This window comes from Colius striatus, chromosome 7, assembly GCF_028858725.1.
Source record: "Colius striatus isolate bColStr4 chromosome 7, bColStr4.1.hap1, whole genome shotgun sequence".
Taxonomy (NCBI): Eukaryota; Metazoa; Chordata; class Aves; order Coliiformes; family Coliidae; genus Colius; species Colius striatus.
Window position 1 is genome coordinate 17,690,940 of NC_084765.1, and position 25,992 is coordinate 17,716,931.

The following is a 25,992-nucleotide window of genomic DNA, read 5'->3' on the forward strand; positions in this document are numbered from 1 at the left end:
TAAGAACAGCTTTTATGTTCAATCTACTTTTCAAAGGTCAAAAACCATTACGATGTAAAGGGTTACAAGAGGAATACTTTAAGACTCTGGTTCTGTGGTGTTTTTCAAATACAAAGTTTGGTGACACACAACATAAATGTTCACTTGAATCAAATTCAAACACATCTTGGAATCTGCCCTCCCATCCTGTAGGAGATGTGAGGCAATGTTCCACCTTACAGAGTTTTGCCCCTCAGAATCATCATAACCCTGAGCACCATCAGCCAGTCTTTCTGCTGTGAGCAGACGGAGTACCTGTCAAAGGCACCACAGCAGAATGTTACTCACCATTGCCAGTTGATATCCTTGGTTACCACATCTAAACCAATTTCCCTTTAACAAGTTTAAAAGCCTGACCTCTGCAAAAGAAAGCGACAAACAAAGGAGTACAAGATAGCCCTCCCACCTTTGTGTAACACACTAAGTAATTTCTAATTTAAAAAGTCATCTCCCTGTACTATACATTTTATAGTCTTAATTTCAAACAAGGGTCAAATCCTATTAAGGCAGGGAGCTGGCATTGGTTAACATTGCAGTACTCAGACAGTGATGTACAAGACATTTATTTGCAGTATGATGACAGTGATATAAATGGAAAAAACCCAAACTGACATGGTTAATATTAAAACTGTTCTGACAGTAGTTCACATAATCTCTGAGATACAGCTTCTTTGCTGGTTCGTAGTGTGAGCCTATACATCTGAAAAAGAACATAAAAGAATTCCTTACTTTTTAAACACAGCTTGGCATTAAATTAAAGCACAGTTGAATAGTGAAAGGTAATGGCTACATCTTACTTGTGGTTTTAGCAAAGACTTTGAATGTAAACAGTTAGAGGCAGACAGCACTGAGCAGCACAGCTTTTTCAAATCACAGGCCAGGGCACATCCACAAGCTCTTTTGGACAGTTAACATTGTTCTAATACTTTTAGGCTTTAACAGCAATGTGTTGTTTAAAGGTTTTTCTTTAAGAGCAGGAAATGTGGAAGTCTCAAGACTCTCTACTACCACTTCTTTAGAAAACAGGAGACCTACCACTCAAGCTTTATTTTTAGTCCTCACTTAACTTTGATAAAATCTCTATCAAAATGCTTGAGGAAAAGTATTAACATTGTGCTCATTTGCTTACGTTTTCTCTTTTAGCCAATCCTTCTTTTATTAACTCAAAAGGGCAATAGAAATTATACTTAATCTTGCCCAAAGTGAACAAAACAATTATTTGTAGAATCACAGACTGGTTTGGGTTGGAAGGGACCTTCAAGATCATATTGTTCCAACCCCCTGCCATGGGCAGGGACACTTTGCACTAGACCAGGGTTGCTCCAAGCCCTATCTAACCTACCTCTTGGAACACTTTCAGGGATGAGGCAGCTGCAGCCTCTCCAGACAACTTGAGCCAGCACCTCACCACTCTCACAGGGAAGAGCTTCTTCCTAATAAATGTTACATGTTCCCAGCCTTCAAGAGAAGGTGAGACTCCATGGAAAGTCTGGAATAATCCAATGATCTCTTCCAATAGGAAACAGGAGTTTATTAAGCAACAGCTTAAACTGGGCCAGGACCAGCTGCTACATTTAAGTTCTTGTTGGAACCTGCCAGCTATTGCAATAGCAATTTTAAATAAATATCTTAAAGGATTTTGAGATACATAAAGATATTTAGCTCAAATAAGAACTTGTATGAAAGCTGTAGGTACTTAAAAAGATACCTGTGCCTGGAGATTGGGTTCAAGGCGCAGCAAGCATCCAATCTGAGTAGTTTTTGTATGTATTATGCCAGCACCAACAAAGTTAGCAGGATTGGGATCTACCTCCTCAAGTAGGGCTGATCCAAAGCCAATTATCTAATGAAGAAAACCCAGAAGATTTAGATGTGAGGATAGCAGGATAACAACACCAAGTCTACCCAAGCACAGACACAACCGCCAAGCAAATCAGGCAGGAGATTCCTTTATTTGCACTGTTCAAGACGTTAAAGAATTATCCAATACCAATGATGGAAGTGACAAAGCAGTCCCAATAACTGTTCCTGAAAAAAAAATTCTTCTCAAACACAACTGAGAAATACCTTAGATTCAACAGAAGTCTCTCCTGTTTTTGACAAAGCCATTTCTGTCTCACATTAGTCACGTTTTTGCCAAAGGCAGACAGTTCCAAAAACATTTGTTTTCTTTTCTAGTATAAATTATTCCAGTTAAGGATTGAAGTACCTTCCAGTCATTTTTAAGCACCAAATTGTTATGTATTAAACAGCTTCAAGTTTCCATTTGCTATTGCAGCCTGTAACTAGTTCAAGCCCTACTGAGAAACAGTCCCTTTAACCCAGTATTGCCAAAGGTCTATTTCCCAAGGTGGACTCATACTGTCACAGAAGGATCCAGCTGCCATACAAATCACGAACAGTTTCCTTATAAAACTGCCTTTACACTACAAACAAAAACCACCACACTACCACCCACCTTTGCTTTTGTGATCTCTGCATCCATTGGGTGCTTTGCTTTAAAGATATTCTGTACTTCTTGTTTTGGACTGCAAAAGAAGGTAAGACAAATACATGGTATAACGTGTGTTCTATATAGCACTGTTTGATAGCAATTCATTAAACTGAGAGAGTTTATAATGGGGCACTACACCAGTTGCATCCATTAATACACCTTTTTTCTTCCCTCTGCCAACCACAAGACCCTCAAGCCCAAGTACAGACAAAGTCTTACTTGCTCAGCTGCTTCCAACGCTGAAAAAAGTCTTGAGAAGACATCTCTGTTGGCTGGAAGAATTTATTCAGCGTGATGGGTAGTTTTACAGAAAGGTTCTGAAATGTCCCACCATACCTGCATGTGGGAGAGAATGCACATGGTAGATACAGCATAGCCAGAAGTCATGCAGCCTAAACCAACCAAGCCACTCAGGTAAACACAAAGATGAAATTGTTTAGGATGAAAATACATCAACTGCAGATATCAACTGGTATTTCTAAGATAGTTTTAATCCCCCACTGACGAAATTTACTCTGCTTTGATGGCACATTAAAGTGAATTGGCAGAACTTCTAATAAGCATCTCAATTTCAGCAGCAGTTGTTATCCTTCTAGCTAGCACCCAAAGGAGTGAAAATATACCCCTTTGAAAACATATCAGTAAGCACCAGTTTAGACTAGAATGACAGTACGTAGCCCAGAAATCAGGATATCCCAAAGGCTGACGTTGAGTGAACATAACCAGACTCTATTTTTGGCTGCATCTATTTCCAGTCCAAGTTGTTTGCAGAAGTGTTCATGGTCTCCAGAAGGCAGAAGTTATTGCGTATATTCCTGTCAAGGTTTCCTAAGCAAACAGGAAGACTGCTGTTTTACATGGTCAGCAGAGAGAGAAGTCACGGAGACATTTTATCTGTAGCTGCTTCTTGATTAGTTTGTGCTTTTTAAACCACATTCTTCCAAGTATATTCCCTAGAAGCTTAAAGCTTAGTTACATCAACTTTCCATGTAATATGTACTTGAAGTACTCAAAACAGCTTTGTGTGTCCCTATTCTAGACTTTAGTCAGAAGACCAGGACAGATTTAACACCTTTCACTTAATTAACTCACTAGCATTTGGATCTTGTGTTTTACCTGAATTGGATGTTCAGGATTGGAGCTTCCATGAAGTCTGACACACATTCAATATTCACAACCTGTTGAACCTGTGCACCTCCATCCACTGTGGGGTCAACAGGTTTTGTCTGAAGATTCAGGCATAAGAAGTAGTTAAGGAAACTGTTCAATGGATTGATAACTCAAACCAGCAAATCCTTCAATGAACTAGATGAGGAATTCACATCATTTCCACTCATTCTCTATATGCTACTAAATATTCAAAGCTCAACTCCTGTACAGAAGAAAAGGTTCCTTTTTCATACTGACACACCTAGAAGCAACAACTCTCACAATTTTAAGTATTTAGATCTCCTTAAAAGAAAGATGCCCTAAGTAAGGTATGAAGGCACAGACAGGCTTCACAATAAAAAACAACACACAGGCCTTTCTCCTTCTGATGTGAACATTACAGGGATGCTTTGAGTACAGAGCTTGATTACACAGACTCCCAGAAATCCTACATCTGCCATATTGAGCACTAAGGACAAACCGTAAGCCAAAATTTTATTTTCAAGTATCATCATCTGTGTGTGCACATTGTCTTGTACCTCCATCTCAAGTCTGAGGTTATCTACTAACGCAGGAATTGAAGGACACCACCTTTACAGCCCTGCTGCTTCATGACAGGGGAGAAAGCTACTGAGTTATATTACAACATTTATTTAGCCCAGTTTCTCCTTATTTCAACAGTAAGATGCGTGTTTGCAAACAAAGCTTTAAGGAGATAACCTTCCATCTCTGCTCAATACTTGTTCTTTCAATAAGAGCTTTAGAAAGTTATCAACAAGTTTTATTTCTCCCTGTTCAAAGACACCACTGCCTTCATCCAACAGCTGAACTGTAATTGTGTGGCATAAAATAGAAAACCCAAACAGGAACAGACACACACTTCTGCATTTAAGGATATTTGACTGCAGATCATCTGAGCAAATGACTGTTGGAGTAAAATTCAAGAACTGTGTTGATGTCTTATTACCATAAAATATGAACATACGTCCTAGAAGGAAAAGACAACATCAGAATTTTAGGTACACCACATGTAATCATACTGATGTCCTTCAAATATCTAATACACCGTCTTTCTATCTTTATTTAAAAGAACTTTTATAAACAAGCACATAATTTACATGGATTCCTCTTCAAGCTATTCAGAGCTTAAAATGTAATAAGCTGAAACAAACCATCAGACCTTCACACATTAGCTGTAACACAGGCAGTTAAATCATAACTGGATCTTTTCAGTTGCCAGAAAAGGTTACTTTTTATGTGCAGAGGCTATTATGGTACCAAAAGTGATGGAGAAGGAAGCAATCCTAGTGTTGGTCTGTGCTCACTTCCCAGCTCTTTCCTAGGTTTTTTCAGTATCTTGTGCATTAATGTATTATGACAGATATGCCCGAAACATATTGTGTATGTTATTATTACAATAAGCTATGCTGTGAGCTACAAGAATTGAGGAGAATAGTCCTTTATAACCCCGCCTGTCTCAGTCTGATAACTCAGCAGCAAGAGCTGGAGCTTAGTCCCACTTCACACTCCCAGTTCATTTCAGCTACTAAAAAGAGATTAAGGGGAAAAAAAGCCACTCAGAAGCCAGGAACACACAACCAGCAGAGATCCTGGGACAGGTTAGGCCTGAAAACACATTTCCCTTTCAAGTAGCTGAATAGCAAGTCCTATCTGCAATATTGTGCTGGCATCTGGATTGATAATGCAGAAAGCTACCAACCTAGCCTAAAGGATCTTACCCAGGTTCTGTCGAAATTCAGATTTCAGTCCAATTTGTAGCAATTGGTTTTCAAATAAGACTCCATTATTTTTACACACAAACCTAGGGGAAGAGAGGGAAAGCATGTTTTAAACTGAGCCATACTTAAAAATATTTAGAGCCATAAAATTGAGGGTTTACACACAGGATGAAGATTGTGGTTAACCTAGAGTGCATCAGTCTGTGAGAAAGGCCTTTGCAGAAAACTGCAGAGTTAGAAGACATTTTTACAACCAAAACCACCACTTGTAGGACACTAAAAGAACCAAAATTTTTATTTGATAGGATGTCTGAGAAACTACAAAGGAAGCCACTATATGCTATATATACACACAGAGTCTATAAAGGACCAGGCAACAGACTAGTATTTTTCATATTCTTGACAACTTCTGAAACTCATTAGGTTGGTGCAGATTTGAAAAGTTTGAAGCTTTGACTGTTTAAACCTGAAAGAAAAAAGAATCCCTTATTTTATGCATTCTGTATCACATAAGTCGACTAAGAGCTGTATTTTTTCAAAAGAAAGCCCATTCTGAAGTGACTTCAATCTTTTCTGTCACCCTTCACTTAAAAGTAGAAGAGGTGGCCAGCATCAGCCTTTTGTGTATAAGGCACTTAAAACATATTCTCAAATATCAGTGCTTTTGACTATTTACTCTCATGTTTTTCCTTTATTCGTGAATAGTTGCAAAACTATTCACTGGCCTCGCCTCATTGCAGAGTAGTGTGTGATAGCACTCATCTGTAAAGGCAACTCTAACATGTGTCTTCAGGAGCTGGTCATAAAATCTACAGCATCTACAGGGGTGTTCTAGTAACAAGTCTGACAGCACGTTTCTCTAGTTTTGCTGGTATTAAGTTAATGCACAATATAGTTTTGCTTTATAACTATATTCTGGAAGTTGCCCAGCCTTGCAAGGTTTTAGTATTGCTTACTTGTGAAAAAGCTCATCAGCATCATGCACAGTATCAGCTGGTTCCTCAGAAACTACCTCAGATGAAGCCAGGTCAGGGCTAGTTCAGGCAGCACAAAGGAAGAAAGGCAGTAGCGACAGAGATAGGAGTTAGTAAAGACAGCTTAGTGCTTACTTATTTCTTTTACCTCCTTCCTCAAAAATGGTACTGCTGAGTTTAAAGCAAGAAAAAATTATTAGCTGCCCTAGCTCAGTACACCTAGAAAGGTTTTAGGCATTAGGCAATGGTTTTCCCCACTTCTCTCCCCCACCCCACCCCTCCCTGATTGTTAAGGAACCAGCAATTCTTCCCCAAGGCAGGAGACAGATGAAGGTGTTCAGTATCTTAAATTTATACCTCTTAAAGAACCAAGTCCTTTTAGGTGTGATAACAAAGAAGTTTTAGTTCAAAACCATAAAGGTAGATGTATATTAACTGCTACAAATGTGCACTTCAAAGCAGTGACCTCACAAACCTTAGCGGCACTAACTACAGCTGCACAATCAGTTCTTAAGCACATGCAAGTATCAAGTGCTGGTAAGAATATAAGGGCACACAGAGAATGACTTACCCAAATAACAGATTAGAAATAAAAGTGACAACAGCACTAGAGAGAGGCAGGAAATTGTAATAGGCAACTTCTCAGTATCATTAGAGAAGCATTTCACCATCTACAGACAGACCAATGCTACACTTTCTTCTGCAGAAAAAGAGAATTCTTTTTAGGTGCCTTTTGCTTATGAAGCTACTAGAATTGGTTTCCTTTTTTCTCTCTTCTTTAAGAAGCTACACAAGCTTGTTGTGTGTGGTTTGTTTTTTTTTTAAAGTCCTGGTATTATGTAGCACAATTAAACACCACTTATTGCCTTCCAAGAGAAACACAGGATCAAGCCTTAAGCACTGCAAACCTGCAACAATGTGTGGTCTAGTAAAGAGTTTTGATCAAAGTCTCAGTGATCCAAGCACATTAGTTTAATGATGTCTTTTACATTAATATGCATTATGAATTTGTCATGCCATCATTCAAAATTTGGTCCTTGGCAAAAGTAACACATTCTTTGGCCAATGAAAAAACCTTATTTTTTAAAGATATTGTGTTTTTGTACTATTTATTTCCAAAATTTTAGACAAGTGAAAGCCACTGTGGCTACACATGAATGTTACTAATAACAGGATTCATAACACACTGCACCTGCACTACACTAGGCAATGTACTTAGGAAGACACTTGTAACAAAGCCTCTTAAAAGAAAAAGCTCTTGGGGTTTTTTTCCCCCCTTTTCACATCTGTTATATAGTAGCAAAAGAATTTAAATACATCTTGAAATTCTGAGAACTGGTATATTTCTACATAATCCATTTCACAGTTCCAGTATCAGCTTGCCAGAAGTGGAGAGACAAGAACACTTTAAGGAAATAAGAATAAACATATTCTTAACAGGCCAGATAACCACCACATTCAGGATGCACAAGCAGCTTACTTTAACAAAGAAATAAAAATAGCATGAAACTAGGCAATATGGTGTGGCTAATATCCTCAGGTTGACTACCACAAACTCAGTTCTTCCATGAGAATAGGTATCCAATAAAGATGCACATCCAGCAGAGAGTTCAAGAACACCTCTCTTGCTGCATATGTACCACCCAGAAAAGCATTCAGTAAGCTGTAAAAAAACCAAGAGTTATTGCAGGTATTTTTTTCTCTAATCCTGTTTTAATAGGCACATTCTTCTCCAGTTTCCTTACAGAGTGACTTAATTACCTTGCAAAGTTGTCATCAGAACCAGGAGCAAGAGGTGCAACAGCAGAAGCTGAATCTGAGAACACATCCACCAGCAGGCTACCACTAGAGGTGGGTGGGGGAGCTGAGTTGGTGAGAGGTGCGGCACCCAGACCCAGCAGATCCGCAGATGGAGAAGGAGTGGACTAGGGAAGACAAGACATTTTGGGGTTAGACTACAGAAAAACTCAAAGCTGTATCTCTTGCATAGACAACTGAGCCATGGCAAGATGCCTCTCCCCACTGCAAATCAAGCTTTGAATGGATGTAGGAGGCTTTATGAATGCAATTATCATCTTGCAATTCAACTTAAGGTCATTTACAGATGTGGATTTATTTTTCTCCTTTGAAGACAGTTACATTCACCTATACATTAAATAAAAAACCACAATATATCTGTCTAGAATTTGATTTTGCAGAAGAAAGATGACAATGTTTTTCACCCCTCTCTCTTCCCCCTCTTAGTTTCAAGGGAAATGAAGTGCTTTAGGGAATAAAATTCAAGTGCATTGCTTTTCCTTCATGAAGAATCCATCCAGGAAGGCAGTAGCTTATACATAAATCTAAAAGAAAACATCATAGCATCTTTTAACATCGACTATCAATTTTAGTCCTGGGTTTTTGAAGCTTGGCAAACCTTAGAAACAATGTAAAACCTAACCAGGAAAAAGGCAGAGCCTATAGCTAGTTCAAAATGCAAACGCCAAAAGGTAGATGCAAGACCTTTGAATTTTTTTCTCAAATAGAACAAATCAAGTAGCCAGGACAGAGAATCATGCAACAGAGGCTGTATATACGTGCCCAAGCCCTGTGCAAGAGCAAAGCAGAGACTGTTAAACAAAATGTTAATATACTAGACATCAACAGCCTACAACATGCCAGATATGGTGAGGATGAGTCATGAGGTGCATTTGGACTGAGTCCAAAATTTTGTTTCTGTAAGCCAGCTCAAAGTTATAATATATTCCAAAGCCTGAATTCCATGCAGTGTAACAAAACATTTCAAAAGCCAATCAGTAAGAACTATTGGAAACAAACATTTGGAAATCTGGAACACATTGTTGGCATCTAAGCCAGGGACACACCAAAGCCACTGATGAAGGTAACAAGAGTTTCTTACATGGCTGCAGCACATTAAGTGAAGCATAATGCAATTTTAACTGCCAATCACCTCAGACAATTTGGCATGCAAAGTAAGTTTGGCAACTTTTCAGCTGGAAAGATATTCCTATCCATTCAAAGATGCTGCACTTGGAACATTTTACTCTCTTAGTCACTGCAGTATGTAAAAGGATTATGCTGTAAGAAACTGGGCAGGGAGTATGCTACAATATTTCTTCCTCTTAGGTAACCTACTCCTATACCTCAAATATAATTACAAGTAATGTTAGTCATTAAAACCAGAAACAAGTATTGTATTATGGGAACAATTCATCCTACTAGCTTTAATTGACAATAAAATTAAGTTTCAGTTCAGAATAAACAAGACTGTAGCCTTGTCTACCATAAATTAACTCAAACAATACTGTCAAATAAAGACAAACAACATTACATTGATTTAAGGACATTGCTGTTAAGTGTTGTCCACTGCTGGCAAAAACAATTACAACCCAAAACAAGATGCAAAATGCCCATCATGTTAGACAGCAGAAAAAGAGCTGGTAGTTTGCAATTCAAGTTGCTCCTTTTAAATATATTATTTTTTTCACCTCATCTTCACTGAAATTTCACCAGCAAGGAGATTCTCATTTCTCAGTTTACAGCAGTATTTTTTAAAGTAACAACACAAAAGGATTTTTTTCTTTTAGGTTACATACAGTTTGTCCTCATTTACATAAAGATTTCCAAAAGAAAGCTGCATCCAAGCATGCAGTAGGGGGGAAGTACCTGTATGATCCCTGGCTATTTTACAGCAAACACCCGTAGCCTTAATACTTCAGAGAAGTTTTAAATCTCCAGAGACACTTTAAGGAAGCCATTCTGTTCTCACTTGCACTTTGTCTACATTAGTTAAATAGCTCTTTGTAAACTCACAACAGCACTGGCATTGACAGAGGCAGGTTCAGCACTTCCATTGATATCAGAACTCCTCTCCTTTTTGATCTCTTCCAGGTCAGTAACTGTGCCTGGGCCTTTCTTCTTCTTGAGTTTAGCCAAAATAGAAGATTCCCTCTCTGGAAAGGGAGGCATTTCTTCCAGCACTGTAGCCTTATCACAGGAAAAAAGTGCATTAGCTAAACTTGCAGAAAAAGCCAAATCACCTTCTGATCTTTAAAGAGATATAGCATCATAGACTGCAGGAAGCAAAAGCAGACAATTATCCACACAGGAAATGACTATGCAGGTTGTTGTACAGTGATGGAGTAAGACTTGTTTTGATTTTTTTTTTTTTTAAAGCAACTTTCCAAAGTTCTCCAAAGCAGCTGTTTAAACCAGAAGGTTATAACTTCTCTGGTATAGTGATAAATAAAATAGAAAAAATAATTAGATTATAGTAGACCTAATGGTCCTTAAGTCAAGCAATCCTAGACTGAAACCACAGATTTCCCAAGGATCTAGTCAGACTAAAGCATTAATTATCTGTCCAGATTAAATGTGCCATGCTCTGGCCAGACCCAAGAGCGTCAGGTTAAAATACAACGAACTTAGATTTTTCTTCCTCCTCCCCCGCCCCCCCCTAGAATTCAGCACAAGTTCCCTGACCACCACCAAGTTTTCAAACCAACGCGACAGCCTTCTGGTATCTGAATCCTGTAATGCCCTCCACTGTGCCAGCCTTCACTGGCTTCCCAGCTTCAGATTAGCATTGCTTTAACAGACACTTGCCTCACTAAAGAGTATCGACTTTGATTTTAGCTCTAAATTAAAGATGACCACAGCTGAATTAGGGAGATTAAAAGAATCAGCACTCATATTGTAGATCCTTAATCCTGCGTTAAGATTTCTGAGCAATCAGATAAGGTTTAATGGAGCTTACTTGTTAAAAGATGACACAGTTAAGCAGTTCTGAATAATAAAAAAAAAATCCCAACATTTATACCTACCAATATATCAGTACTGGCAATAGTACTGAGCCTCAAATACTCGACAGCTCTCTGCTGCAGCTCAACATCAGCATTCTTTAGCTGACTGTCACTGCGCAGTACATCTTGAATTGTAGTTTTGATTTCTGGAAACAGGTTCACAAACTTGATGTAGGTAGACAGAAGCAGAGCTCGGGTAGGAACACTACACAGATGGAACTTGGAATGTAACAAGTTGAACTGGATGAGGGGGCTTTAAAGACAGGAATAATAAGAAATGGTTCAGCTTTGTAGACATGATAATCCTTAATGCATTACTAGCAAGAACTCATCATTTGTTAACTGGCCCTTAGAAATATTAAGTAGACATTAGACTCTCTACAGAAAGTATTACTATTGTAAATCAGTAGTGTAGGTTTTTTACCTTGATCTTGGATCACCTGCTATTAGATTTCCAAATTCTCCCAAGATGTAGCCACCTACTTTTACAAGATTCTCATGGCATGCTGGAGCTTGAAGGGCCTGTAAAAACACATTAACAGCCCTTGATCTTTCAAAAGAAATCTTTTCTGTCACTTCCATGTCTAGTTTCCTAGTCTACTTCCCTGTAAGAGCAGACCATAGGTCTAGGCACTATGAAGCACGCAAGAGAAAAGCACAATAGGTGATCTGACTTTATAGAAGAACTTCTAATGTAAGTATTGCCTAAAGGCAAGGCACTTTATAAAAGGCTTCTATCTTTTCTACATTTCAGTAATTCTCCAGGTAATATAACTTCTTTATTAAGCCATCCATTCAACGTCATCCACCAAAATAACAAAAGACTCAGCAGAACCCACCCTGTCTTCTCTCACTGAAACCAGAACAGTACCAGGTGTATTCTACATTGTACAAGTCAGAAAAACTTCTCATCAACTTAATATAGCCTCTGGCTCTGAAAAATCTATGATGCTAGTTTTACGGAAAGCTTTTGCACTATTTTGTTGAAAAATTCCTTCCTAACATGAGAAGCGCACACACCTCCTAGATCATGTGTCATTTCTTTCATTCGTACCTCACTTTGAAAGTGAATTAAAAACAGTTATTCTCACCTCAAAAACAGTCTTTGCTGCATACCCTTGAACATCATCCCTGTTGATGACAATCTGAATTACTCGGTACCACACTTCCTCACTGACGTAGTCACCAGCAATGCGAATCAGATTCAAAATTGTGTCCACATACCAGGTATAATCCACTGCATATTTCTCAGCTAGAATTGCAACTTTCAGAACCTGAACACATGTTAGAGAATAAAGAAGGTGGATTAGCTTATAGTAGAAGCTATGTATCAAGATTCACTTTCACATAGACTACTGATATCCCATGGTAGCCCAGAAGCCTCAGTTTCAGATGCATCAGCTTGCTCATGTACTGACAGAACACACCAGTTGCCAGGTATATAATGCTTTCCCCATAATGTATATGAACATAGTGCATCTGGGGCTTTTTAGCTGTGTACCTAAGCAATCAATATCTATTAAACATTTTCTTGTTTACTATAAAAACACCATCTAAACCATCATGGAGATCAAGTAGGAAAATGGAGACCTCTAGAAAAAGAAACCAACAAAAAATGGAAACTAAGCTAGCAGAGACAGATCAAAAACTAGAAGAGTTACCAAAACATAGCTTTTCCAGATCATAATAATATTATATCCCAAAATGAACAATCAGCATTGGAACAGACCATCACATAATTTCTTAGTGGTTGCATTTATACTGACCTATTCTTCTAAGAGCTGCAAATTAACAGAATGAAATTCATATTAACTGCCAAGACAGCTAGATCACCACAAGAGAGTACAAGTAGTAAATCAATTAACACTGTATTCTACTTTAACTTCTCCCATTAAGAAACTTTAGCACTTAACTGAGCCAAATAATTAATAAGTACGGGTTTTAATGAGCTTCCTAGAATGGTAACCAAGTGAGTATTTCTACTTGCGCATTTTTTTCCTGCTGGGAGGAAGGCGATATCAGGCCTCTCTTAGCTAATAATGTGTTGGTTTTGGGAATCCTTAGATTGTGAAGATGCTCTCAGATCATGTGAAGTATGCAGTTCAGTCTACAAACAAGGATTTATCACCCTGATTTTTGAAGCTATTGAACAGTTGACTAGAGAAGAATATAACCCTTGGATCCAGAGATTTTATTTGCTCAAGCATTGATAAAATTCACTTCACTTTCTATATGCAATGCTCCAAGACCAAAATAAGTTTTTAAAAAATTCCTGGTTTCCAAAAGGGCTTCCCTCTTTAACCTAAATGGACAACATTCTTTGCTATTAGTCTAGCAACTTAAGGGATTTGGGGGGTTATTTTTAAAGCACCATGAAAAATAATCTCTAATCACAGCAGTAAGTGAAATATATGGTACCAAAGCTAACTATGAAAAAAATAAGGAAAATCATAAATATCTCACAATTTCTTCTCTAATGGAATAATCAGCAGTCTCCAAGTAATTCAGCATTTCAGCCACAATCTGTTGGGCATTGCTTCGGTCACACATTGCATACAGGAGATCTACCGCTCTTTGTCGTACACTTACATCTCTTTCAGTCTGCAAAAAAGAAAAAGGTCAAGATGATTTATTTGGAAAAGCACATGAAAAACTTCAAATGAAACTTACTACAATCCATAGTCAAATTTAAGACAAATGCATTTTAAATCATCTTTCAGATGCAGAATGAAAGTGGATATACCCTTCATATAAGCTATGAGTTTCTCATGTTATTCTTACTTTCAATCACATAGAAAAAGGCCACTGGAGATTTCAGACAGCTTCCTGCTTTTAGACAGTATTACAAAAACTCAAATAATCAGGTTTTGTTTCTATTATACAGATTCCAGGATGAAGGAGTTTGCAAAGAATACTTCACTAGTACCCTAACCAGGATTAATGAGTTTGTAGTCTGCTGTGCACTGGTAATTGGCATCACTGGCCACAAATGCACTAATAACTGGCTGAAACTGTCATGATCAGGCCACCTGCTACCTGCAGGTTTACTGTTGAGCTTGCTTTGTATCAAGAGAAGCCTAGCTACAATAGATACATACCTTGAAGGCAAATATGATACAGTATAGGCTTGGAAGAAAATAATGTGTAAACTCTGAAGAATGCAACTAAATTTACATGCAAATCTGTCTTCCCCTTTTGACTTCTGCTTTTCCACACAAGTGTGGCCTAGGAATCTGTCTTTCTGGTTTCCTGTCTTTCTGATTCTGCAGTAGAAATTGATCTGCTGTACTGTTCCCCAGAAAAGCTACTGGGCTGAAGGAATAGCATCCAATATCTGTCTTCCCAGCATTCTCCACTTTTTGAAAGAACTATTTATCTTCAGTCTACAGCTTGAGGAGATACCAAAGTGTTACAGGGGTCAAAGCTACAAGTATCAGATTTGCTAGTACGCTGCAGAACTGAAGGTGACCTGCATCACAGACAGCACAATAAGATTTGGCACAACTAAGGAAAAAACCTAGAGCAGACTTCCGAGAATGACTCACTGTCGCCGCCAAGTATTATTAGCTTGATGGGGGACTTGGGACAGCAGGGGAGAGGGTGTCAGGGTGAAGACAATACTCAAAACAGACCGCATACTTAAATATTTACCTTCAATGCATTGATAACTGTTTCTATGTGTGTTTTCACAGCCTCATGTGAGAATTCAGAGCTGGCAAGCGTGCACATGCTTTCCAGTGCTAGGTAACGCAAATTAGTTTCTCGGTGCTGCAAGAATTGACCTAGCTGGTTACAGGCACGGACTAGTAGATTTGGCTCACTGCACAGAATAGGAGAGAAAGTGAAAGGGTTAAAAGCAACAGGTTTGGAATCACTCAATATAGAACAATATTTCTGCAGTGGAAATTTCTTAAAATGCCTCAGTGTCTGCTAGTACGCCTTGCTGGTGAAATGAAAATTCAGATACTGTGAGCAAATTATCTCAGATTAGAGTGGTGGAGTCAACAAAAAAAAACACACCAAAAAAAGAAGCAGTGAAAAACAAAAGCAATAAAAAAAAATGCTGACAGCAACACAGTTCATTAATATCGTTCAATACCATTGCTGTGGTTGTGTTTCAATCTAGCAAGCAATTTCATATTCTGTTCTCCCTCCCTTCCCCCCCTCCCATAAAATTCCATTGAACATGCAAGACCAAGTCATAACTTCTCACTGTAAAAATCCTCTCATAACATAAGTGTTCTCACAGCTCACCTGTCATGATGTATAATTAAGCTTATTGCCTCAAACAGCACAGCATTCTTTGCATTTGAGTGTTGTACTTTTTTTGACTTAGGTGGCTCCTGCGCTTTGTTAAGAATAGTTTCCAGGCATTCTGTTAGACGACCACGTACCGCAGGGTCTTCTGGAGAAGAACAAGCCGTTGGACAACTACATTTTGCTCAACACCCTAGTCCTTACCTTAGGCCCTCCACTACTTGAATTAACCAAAGCATTCTTATACATTAATGAAAAGTTCACCCTACTCCAATATATAGTTGGAAAGAGACTTTTAAGCCATAGTTCTGTTTGAATGAGGAAAGTCAAACATGATCCGGACTACAATATATCTCAAAGATTCAGTATAGTTGATAACATTAAAGATTGCTTGAAATAGCAGCGGCAACTAGCTTGTAAGATGCACAGTGGCTTGACTCTTCACTCTAAGCTAGTCTTCTGAATTCTGTTAAAATTAAACATAACATAACTCAAACACTGAAGAGCTCAGATTTCAGTATCCTCCTCTCAAGACAATGTGCTTGCACTACAAGTTACAACAATGTTACAGCAGAGTAGCAATTTGGAGATAGCATACTGCACAAGAGATGACCACTTTTATGATTTGTGCATTACCTGGAGGTGGGTAGCACTGTAACAGCCTCAGAAGTTTCACAGATAACCAAGGAGCAGGAACAAAGTAGTATGTATAGTCCTGAAGATCTGTTGATGCAGAAGTTACAATCTATAAAATAAGTGGACAGTGTATCAGCTACTGAAGTGAAGCACAATCATGAGAAGGATTGAAAAAACACTGTAGGTCACCTTTGATGGAGTCTTACAAAACTATGTTACTAGCAATGCTTAATTCAGTAGATGAATTGGGTGCAAGTTGTCACACTAAGTAAACCATCAGGTTCCCTAGTACTAGAAATCCAGTTTTATGGATACAGTAGTCTAAGAAGTGTCTTCCTGAAAGTATACTTGCTTTTCTAAAGAATGAACATGATCACCTTATAACACCAAAATGTTTAGCTAGAAGCTTGACTTTCTTTGGTTCAGTAACTTAGATCCAGCCAAGAGAAAGCCTAAATATAGTGTTATAGTTGACTGCTGATCAATGAACTTGTAATTCATGCACAAGATGCTATGACAGAGTGAGCTAAAGCAGAAAGAGCAACTAATACCTTCAGTAATATTCATAATCCAGAAAAAACAATCAATAGCTTTCACAGAAGAGGTTTATATGCATAGTGAAATGTGATAAAGATCAGATTATGTTTCAGAGGGAGCAGCCCTCTTCATTCATTTCCTTTCCCCCTTGGACTGCAGGATAAGAATGAGTTTGGCCCTAGCTTTGCTCAAAGAAATTCCAATTCTTGCTGTTGCATTACAGAACAGCTATGCACCTCCCTCAGCACTCCCTCGCTTTTAACTATTAGCCAAAGCCTTTGTATTAAAAAAGTTAAAATTTATCTGAACTATGAGAAATTTTGCATATAATGCCACATAAATGAGTCTAAAATACATTTGTAAAGTAGTACCTTCCCACGTCTTGCATACTTTCCAAAATACAATCCCCCTCCGCCCCAACACAAAGATGCTAACTTACAGAAACATCTCTGTAACATCTCTGCTGCTTAACCCACCTGCACTCATTTACATTATCAAACACTGACGATTAACCTAGTAGTAGCTCAGAAGAGGGAATAGGAAGACGACTCATCTTTTAAGAAGTTTATCTAAAGATAGAAGTACAGGCTGTATTTTTGAGAACCAGTCTTCAATCCAACTACTCTGTGATGTTAAGACTAACATAAAATGAGGGTTAAAAACCCCACTGCACCAGAAGAATTCTTTCAAATACAAGTAGCTGAGAGAGAAAGACATCTTTCTGCTACACAGACTTGGAGCATACCAAAGACAACATCAAGAAAGTTTGGGCAACTCAATACAGTTTTCTGCCCTCAAGCAACAAGTGTTAAAAGACTTTAGCTGAACCAGCTGTATGAAGTAAAACTGAACCATCTTCACTTTTAATGGTACAGTAAAGCTAACCTGACCTAGAAAGCTAGGCAAATTAAGCAACAGTGAAGCATTATCAGGGTTATCATTGGACTCACTCTGCTTAATCTAGACACTGCCAAGGAGACGGAAGTTTTAAACTCTTCTGGGTTCTTCTGTGCCAAAGTGGTAATCAGACTTGTAGCTGCAGTAACCACACCCTAGGAAAAAACAATGTATCCAATTTCATAACAGTTTAAGATGCTGCCCATTTACATGTTTCATTGCAAGTGTTTTTTAATGTACAACAAAAGTAAGTTTATTTCTGTGACAAAGCCTCAGGTTTAAAAGTCCTTTATTTGTTTAGCAGCTAGACTAACTACACATCTTCAAAATCCAACAGGATTTTCAACAACATGATACTGTCATGCTTGCAGAGTGCTTCAGGCTATTTTTGTATTAGCTTTGTCTCATGATTAGATAACATATCTAAGATAACACAACTACATTAAAATAAAGCCTGGATGCAAATCATCTTATTACACAAGAGATGCATTAGTAGAAGAAATAGGATGCAGCAGATCACCCAGCAAAGAATTCTGACAATCCAACAGAAAGAGAGGGCTTTGTAAAACAAACATTTTATACTACTGAAAACTAGCACATTCTTATTACTGCTGAAGCACAGATCTTAAAAGCTTTATTTTCACAAAGTACCTAGGCAGAGGGAAAAAGAGTTGCTGATCTAGAACAATAGGTTTTACTGAACCAGCAAGGTAAGAACAACACTGGCACTACAAAACAAAGAAGTCCAAGCACTGATAAATCAGGTCTTGCATTTGTAGTCCAGATCTAATCTTAAAAGGCCTAGGAAAATTAACATTACACCTGTACAATATGACTTAGCATCACAAGGCATGAGATTAATTTCTTTACAGCCAAAGCAAAAAAAGAACTTGTGTATACCATTCTTATGTCTCCAATAAAGAGGCAAACAAAGCTTTATTAAGAAAAAAATCGATATAAACAGCAACTAGAACAGGGCAACTTCTACTTCTTTCTCCAAGCCTGAAGAAAACAATAACCCGCTTGCTTGAAAGACTCAATAAGTAGTAAATCAATGGTGTATTAAACACCACAAGTGACATTATTATACAGAGTAGGCCCGAGAAGCATAATGAAGCTGATTTACCAAGTGCTGGTCATTGAGGAGATGTACCACTCTAGACGTCCAGTCTCCCATTGGGACAAGGTCAGGAGAAGTTCTATATAAACGCAGCAAGCATAAGGCAGCACTCTGCTTCACGCTATCCATAGTATCTCTGCAAGATATAAATACGGATAATACAGTAGGTAAATCTCAGAAAGATTTGCAGGACAGCATTATGCTAGTCTTTGCACTGACTCAGCATCCCTGGCCAGGTAGCACCTTTTCAGCAGAAGTTCACTAAGTTCTTCCCATGTTAAAGTAAATGCTCTTAATTTTGTCCGCTAAGTTTAACTAGTCAAGTTTTCAACCACTACATATGTCTAGTAGCCTCTATATAACAATTCTTTGCAACTTAAGAGTGATATTTCAGATCTTTTTATCAGAATTGAAAGTTCATCATTAAGATGAACACAAGCTCACCTAACCACAAGAACAAGCTTCTTCCAAACTAACAGAAGTCAAACACTTAAGGTACAGCATGGGACCAAAGCTGGAACTCCTGATAGGTCCTGTGTATCCATACCAATTGTTACCTACTCAGTAGCTTCAGCATCTATAGCTAACATGCAAGTTACCTAGCCATCATCAATCATGAAATGCACAATTCCATTCACCTTGCTATCCATGCTGCTGGCACAGAAATTTTAAGAACGTGATGCTACTGTTCTAGTTCAGTGAACTCCCTTCCACAGAGCAGTCAATCTAGCATGTTGTACAAACAGCAGTTAAAAAGTAGAATGCTAGCACTGAAAGTTTATCTGAAATCTTCACATTCCTAAGAGAAGCTCAGTCCCCCTATTCTTTATGAATTTACCAGTTTTCCAAAAAAAAAAAAAAACCAAATCCCAAACCAAAAAACCGAACCAAATCTATTCCTCCCCTCCCTGTCTACTCCTTCCCTACAATTTATATTCAAGCCAAAGGAGCTAAACTGAAGTTGCAAGTGTAACTGACAGTCCCCATTTTGCTCAGACATGACTCGTACGCATATTAGATATCTATTCTCTTCAAAATGCAGTAGGAATGAGGCCCTGAAGACTGATCTCAGAACAAATACAGCTCAAAGTTCACAGAAGTCTGAACTGCAGGTTGTGTGCTCCGTCTGTGACTGCTGACTAAGTGTAATTTTCGGAACTTTTTCAGGTTATATTATTAAAACCCATGACTCATCAGTGCAGTGCTATCTCCACTATGCTGCATGGAGACTAGCACCTGACAAGGCCTGTGAAGAACAGGATAGCAACAGAACTGAGAGGGCCACAAAGCATATCATCTCTAAACACACCCTTACACAGGAAATTCCACATCTGGAAAGGTAGAATTACAGGCTAGATTCTCCCGTTTCCTCCACCGGACCCAACCCATACTGAGCATTAGATACTAGCTCCTCTTTGGTCCATATCACATTTCAGCTCTGCAAAATAGTAGCAGCATTTAAGTGTGGCATTATAGAGACACTGTTTCGAGAGCTCAGAAGTATTTCCTAAGAGTTTTGCTGAAAATAGATACCACATGTTGTATTCTTCCTCTTGTCCTCAACTGAAGTGCACATAATAGACAGTTAGAATTAGCATTGCATAAGCAAGCACATTTACAACATTTGCAGGCTCCAGCACTTGACATTTAGAATATTAATCCAGTTCTTGCACAACATAACATTTTTATGTTTAGTTATAAACCAAGATCGATGCATATTCCAAAACGTTTAATATCCATATGAGAGTTTAAATATGTTGTTTACACATGGGACATTTTAAGTTCCAAAACAAATTAGCCCTGCAATCATAAGTTTGGTTTTAGGTTTACTTAACTACAGTTCCAGACATTTGCCAGGTCTGCTTAGAGACTTCTTGCTACACAAAGGGAAAGTTAGAAAGTTGGCAGTGACTATTGGCCATTTACAGAATTACTGTTCACATGGCAGGTAGAGGAAGCAAGAAAGCTCACGTAACAGAATGCTCTCATATTTCTTTTGAAGTCAAGACCATTTCAATAAGAGCTTCACTTTGTAACAGAATTGTAGTGTAAACACCAAGAGAGATAAGGAAGTTAAAACATACACATTTCAGAGGTGTTCAGTGACACACTTTTACACAGAACAAGAACTGGATCACAACAAAGCCCTAAAAGATATTCAAGATATTGACATAATCTGAATATCCATGTTGTATTTGTGCACCTATACAAGCAATTCCATGCTCAAGTATATCAAAGTAACTGGAAATTGTCACTATTTGTACTGCAAACCCAGGGCTGCAGAGTTGTAAAGCACAGATTAAGCTGCTGCAATGGAACTGAGTTGCTGAAAAAGTTTATAGGTGTTGTACTCAAAAGGAAGCATGTCATACCTACCCAGCTACAAGTATTTTTGGAATTTCTCCAGCAAACGCTTCCGCCATCTCCCGGCTACCAACATTAGCAATGCAATGCAGAGCGAGCCCCATGAAGGTGGGATTGCGGCTGGCCAGGTCATTCTTGATCGCATTGTTTATTAAGCGAATCAGCTCACTGTTAGAGTTCACTAGTACAGAGATGAAGAGATATCCCTGTGATTCAGAAAAGGAAAATACATTGATTTTAGCTGATTTAGATGATGTTCTCTGTTAACGTCACACACTTCTCCAATATCCAACATCTGAGTATAAAAAGGTATTTAGATAGCAGAGTGAAGGCTAGAAAAACTAAGCAAAGTAAACAAAAATTAGTGACCCGAGTGTTATCCTAATTTATCAGTTTAGGTGTTTCATCAGTCTCTGTCAGCATATATTCAAAACATCATTTTAGATGAATGGGAGTAAATCAAGAATTTGGCTTGTTATTCAGACACTAGTAAGTTACATATCTCTGATAACCACAACCTTACCTAGGAAGATTAAAAGATAATCTGAAAAGTAAAAAGTTATAGTAATGCAAGACTCGAGGTAGTTTCTTAAGGAGCATAGTAACACGGAGTGCACATTTTAGGTTTTACAATTGGTTAAAGATTCCCTGTGAATGAAGATATTTAAGTTTCAGAATCATTGCTAGATTCAAAATAAGGCTCTAAGATGGTGCAGTGGGGAAACAAAGACAAGACCTTTAGAGTCTGTACAGCTGAGGTAGGATATTAGCCAGAATAGTTTATCTTTTATAGATTGAGGTACTCACAATTTGCTTCTCTGTGTATCGATTGGAACTGAGAAGGTTTACAGCCTCCATGTGACCAAAGTCAATGTCATGCCCCAAGAGAAAAATGAAAAGCAGTTTGCATACGTATTTTTTCTTACTGTAACCATCCAGAGCCTTGTCACCTGAAAAGTAAAAAAAACCAAAGAACAATTAAGCTTATGTAGTCCTATATCTGGTTCCACTGAGGTACTTCATATCTTACAGTAACAAGGCTTACAGTTGTACCTAACAGTTAAGACTGACAAACTGAGGGTTCAGCCATTGCAGTACTTGAATGTCACAAATTTTATTATTTCAGTTTTTATTCACACTACAGGGAGCAAAACGTTACATACATCCACTTGTCTCTGACTTTCAGTCCTTTAAGTCTTTACATCATTTTATGCTAAACACATGGAAGTTATCACAAACCATTATCAAGAGATGGCAGACAATCAAAAATCTCCTGGGTTTAAAAAAAAAAAAAAGAATCATTCCCAGTCATAGAACACAGGTAGTTTATGGCTCTTTCTAATGGTCCAAGACAGAAAAATGCATAACTCTGAAGAAGCTGAGATGTCACTGAATCAGCAAGACATTTACATGATGCTAGTTTTAAAAATTTAGATAAATCTGAAATTCATTCACGGAAAAACTCAACCTCCAAAACCTGATGATTTTACTGTTAAATCCATTTAACATTATCTATACCCTAAAGGGCAGTCATGAAGTAAAGTACCATCATCTAGTCCCTGATTATCCTGCTGTTTCCATAAAGTATTTTCTTGCTAAGAGGCAGTACATACATGTTTTCTCAATTTTCCCATTTGTTACAAGCAGCTATAGGTCTTCCATACACACGTACTCTTGTTAAACCAGCCATCAAACCTTTATCATAGTAAGATGTCTGGACACACTTCCTGAAGTGCAATACACTAGAGCATTTAGCAGCAACAAAATAAAACCAGTAATTCCACTGAGACAGCAGACAGAGGTAAATCCCAAAGCCTTGAAAAAAACAACATTAAAACAGATCACCATGACAGCTTTAAAGTGTTTGCAAAATGGAAGTATTCACAAGTGTTTCAGTTTTAGAAGAAAATTGCACCCTAAATAGAATATTGTGTTTTAGAAGCTTGGAAAAGTATCATGGAACAGCACAGCAGTTCATAACTCACAAGCAGAGCACTTCCTTTTACGAAGATGGCTACATGAAAAAAACCCACACTTTTTTTCAGAACATTCTCTCCCTATCCCAAATCAGAAGCTAGATAGGAAATTCACTAAATCAAGGAAGCCTGAATGTTAAGAGTTTAGTCTGGTTAGAAAAATTTTGCTAGATGCTGGTGCCTCTTTTTTCTGGGCCCAGAATAGTTAGTCTGTCAGATTGGTTTGTATTCCTTAGTGATGGGCAAGTTCAGCCTCAATAACACTACATAAAAGTAAAGTTTAGGTAAGATATTCCTAACTCACCGCTTTTACCAGAAAAGTTACAAGTTGCCTATTTTTTTTAAAAAAAAGGCTTCACATTTATGTAACAGTCAACTAAATATACAATAAAGAATTTTAATATTCTAGAAGGTTCCTGTTCTTCCTTCTGGTGCAGAGTGTAGGGGCAGGTTAGATTTCCCGTGCAACATGCACCTAAAGCTCCTATAGACATCACCCTGCTTTCACTGACTATATACAAACAGTGGAAATCTTGCCACTGTAACAACCCAGTTTGTGAAGGAATGAACATCACGATCAATATGCAAAGCCATTTTAATCAGTGAACCAAGAAAAAGCATACTGGCACACTAAAGCAGACAATGATAAAAGGTTATGTCTACAGGGTGCAACTAAACATTTTTTAGGGGTTACTCTCTATTTTGACTCTAGAAACTTCTTTTATGTAGTTTTAATTCAACTTAGAAGACATTTAAGCACATGACTGCCATTTAATGTGGACTATACCATTCACATCACAGTCTTTAGACACTTCCTGCTTAAGGTAGGGGTTTTTCTTGTTTTGTTTGGGGTTTTTTGTTCAGTTGTTTTTGTTAACTGGTACAGACAGCATATCATTTGCCAACAAAAAGGAGCTTTACCTTAAAGCTATTTTTATGCTGCATAAATAAAAGTTGCCTTCAGGTCCTTACTATGAAAGCCAATATGGATCACATTTTACTTAGCTACTTGAAGCAGCATTAGTGAAGATACTGATGGCAGTGAAATCCTGCTATACTGGATCCTGGCAAGATTCTCTGACAACAGCTAGCTCTGCAAAAAGCTGACCAAAGACATGTTTTCTTCAAGTCACATTTACAATTTGCTGCCATAAGGCTGTTTTACTGATGAGTCTGTGAACAAAATCCAGGGCAGTTTGCCCTGCTAGTCATCTGAGTTAATATTGGAAGAACCAGAACAAAATATCTAGACTGAAGCAGAAGAAAATGGGGGTCTTTTCCCCACTCTTTGGAAGTGCTATAGACAGAGGGAGAAACAGATACTCAGTCATGTCTATCTGCTATGGCCTTTAAATTCTGGCTTAAGCAGCAAAGGAATAATTTCACAGAACCACAGAATCATTTAGGTTGGAAAAAGACCTTTGAGATTAAGTCCAACCATTAACCCAGCTAAACTATGTTCTCAAGTAACACATCACCACATCTTCTGAATATCTCCAGGGATGGTGACTCAAACACTTCCCTGAGCAAGCTGTTAGAAGCAGGGAAATTAATACCTCCTGTTACATTATTTTCCCAATAAAGTGGGATGGAAGCTTCCCATCACCATAGTAGGGAGATGCAGATCAGAGATATCCTCAAGAGACAAGAAAAAGAAATACTCCAGAAAAAGGCAGAGTGACAGCTTCAGTTTTTAAACATTTTTCAACTGCTTAAAAAACATTCCTACAAGCTCTTAGGACTTTATTTTCAATTGGTCTTCTCCATGAAATCCAGAAGGAAAAGAAATAATCAGTGAATAAACCAAGCAGGCTTTATATCATGTCACAATAAAAACATGCCAACTCACGACTAATCAGCTGTTTCCAGATGTCTGATTAAAGGAACACACAATGCTGCATAGCATTACCAGACACTTATGATTCACAGGAGACAACACTAAGTAAACTGAATCCATTTTAGTCAGTGTTCCTCTAGTAGCTGAGATCTAAGTAATTGAGGACTTGCCATAGTATTTAATAGCATTATTATTTGCTCCTCTCCAAGATACCAAAATGCATCAGAAAATAGCTTTCACTGGAACTTCATTATAAGTGAAAAAACCCAGTCTCGAAGACATTGAACTGCAGATACCTGTCAGAATATAAACAATGGTCAACAAACAAAAGTCACAGGCTGTCATGGTTTGGCCCAGCTAGCACAGAAGCACCACGACAGTATCTTGCTCGGTGCCCCCATTCACCCTCACCCTTGTTAGGACGGCAGAGGCCCCAGCAAAATGGGAGGAAAAAGATAATCAAAGTTATTGTGGATTAAGACAAGGGCAGGGAGGGCTCACTGCCAATTACAGTTCCGGGCAAAACAGACTCCAGTACTCGACTCAGAGAAGAAAGTAGGAAAGTTTATTCTACTGTCTACAAGAAATAGAATGGAACAAAAGCAAAAAGGGAGCAGGATGATGAGACAATTACAACCAGCACTTTAAGACACGGCCTACTCTGGTTATAGTGATACAGGGTCCCTCCCTCAGCACACGGCCTCTTCCAGCCATAGTTTTAATGAAGAAAATCACTGCCCCTGGTTCCGGGTCTGTACTGAAGTGATTGGATCCCTCTCACAGGACACAGCATCCTCCAGCCATAGTTAATGGCCCTGGCTCAGGGTTCTTAGCAAAACGAGTCTCTGCCCCTGGTCTGGGGCCTTTAGCAAAATGAGTCTCTGCCTTTGATGCTGCATCTTTAACAAAACGCAAACAAATCAAAGCTTCACCAGTCCTCTCTGTAGAATGCGGGGGAGTCTCTGCTCCAGCACACCTTCTCCTCTCTTTTCTCACTGACCTCGGAGTCTGCATGGTTGTTTCTCTCACTGTTCCTACTCCTTGCATCACCAGCTGGAGAAGAAGAAGGGACGGAAGAAAGGAGAAACAGGAAAAGCAAACAGGAAGAAGCCTCCTCTTCCGGCTTCTTCTTAAAAAGTGATCGTGGAGGCATCTAATTGACTCAGCCCCA

The 25,992-nt window shown here is 38.4% G+C and overlaps 1 protein-coding gene across 7 annotated transcripts in view; it reads right to left on the reverse strand.

Annotated features, from left to right (window-relative positions):
• Positions 1–586: 586 nt before the first annotated feature.
• The window catches only part of AP2A2 (adaptor related protein complex 2 subunit alpha 2), a 47,659-nt gene continuing 22,253 nt past the window's right edge, over positions 587–25,992 (reverse strand). For 3 of the 7 annotated variants that reach the window (XM_061999089.1, XM_061999092.1, XM_061999091.1), the window contains 20 exons: positions 21,816–21,958; positions 21,021–21,214; positions 18,651–18,780; positions 17,578–17,679; positions 16,091–16,199; positions 15,452–15,602; positions 14,849–15,017; positions 13,661–13,798; positions 12,289–12,471; positions 11,622–11,719; positions 11,219–11,450; positions 10,209–10,382; positions 8,157–8,320; positions 5,422–5,504; positions 4,581–4,670; positions 3,650–3,773; positions 2,753–2,869; positions 2,498–2,567; positions 1,748–1,882; positions 587–739 (listed from right to left, as the gene is read on the reverse strand). In XM_061999089.1, the coding sequence (XP_061855073.1) occupies positions 662–739; positions 1,748–1,882; positions 2,498–2,567; positions 2,753–2,869; positions 3,650–3,773; positions 4,581–4,670; positions 5,422–5,504; positions 8,157–8,320; positions 10,209–10,382; positions 11,219–11,450; positions 11,622–11,719; positions 12,289–12,471; positions 13,661–13,798; positions 14,849–15,017; positions 15,452–15,602; positions 16,091–16,199; positions 17,578–17,679; positions 18,651–18,780; positions 21,021–21,214; positions 21,816–21,958 (2,684 nt within the window). In that variant the 3' untranslated portion in view covers positions 587–661. The other 4 variants (XM_061999095.1, XM_061999094.1, XM_061999090.1 and 1 more) reach the window with 4 other exon arrangements.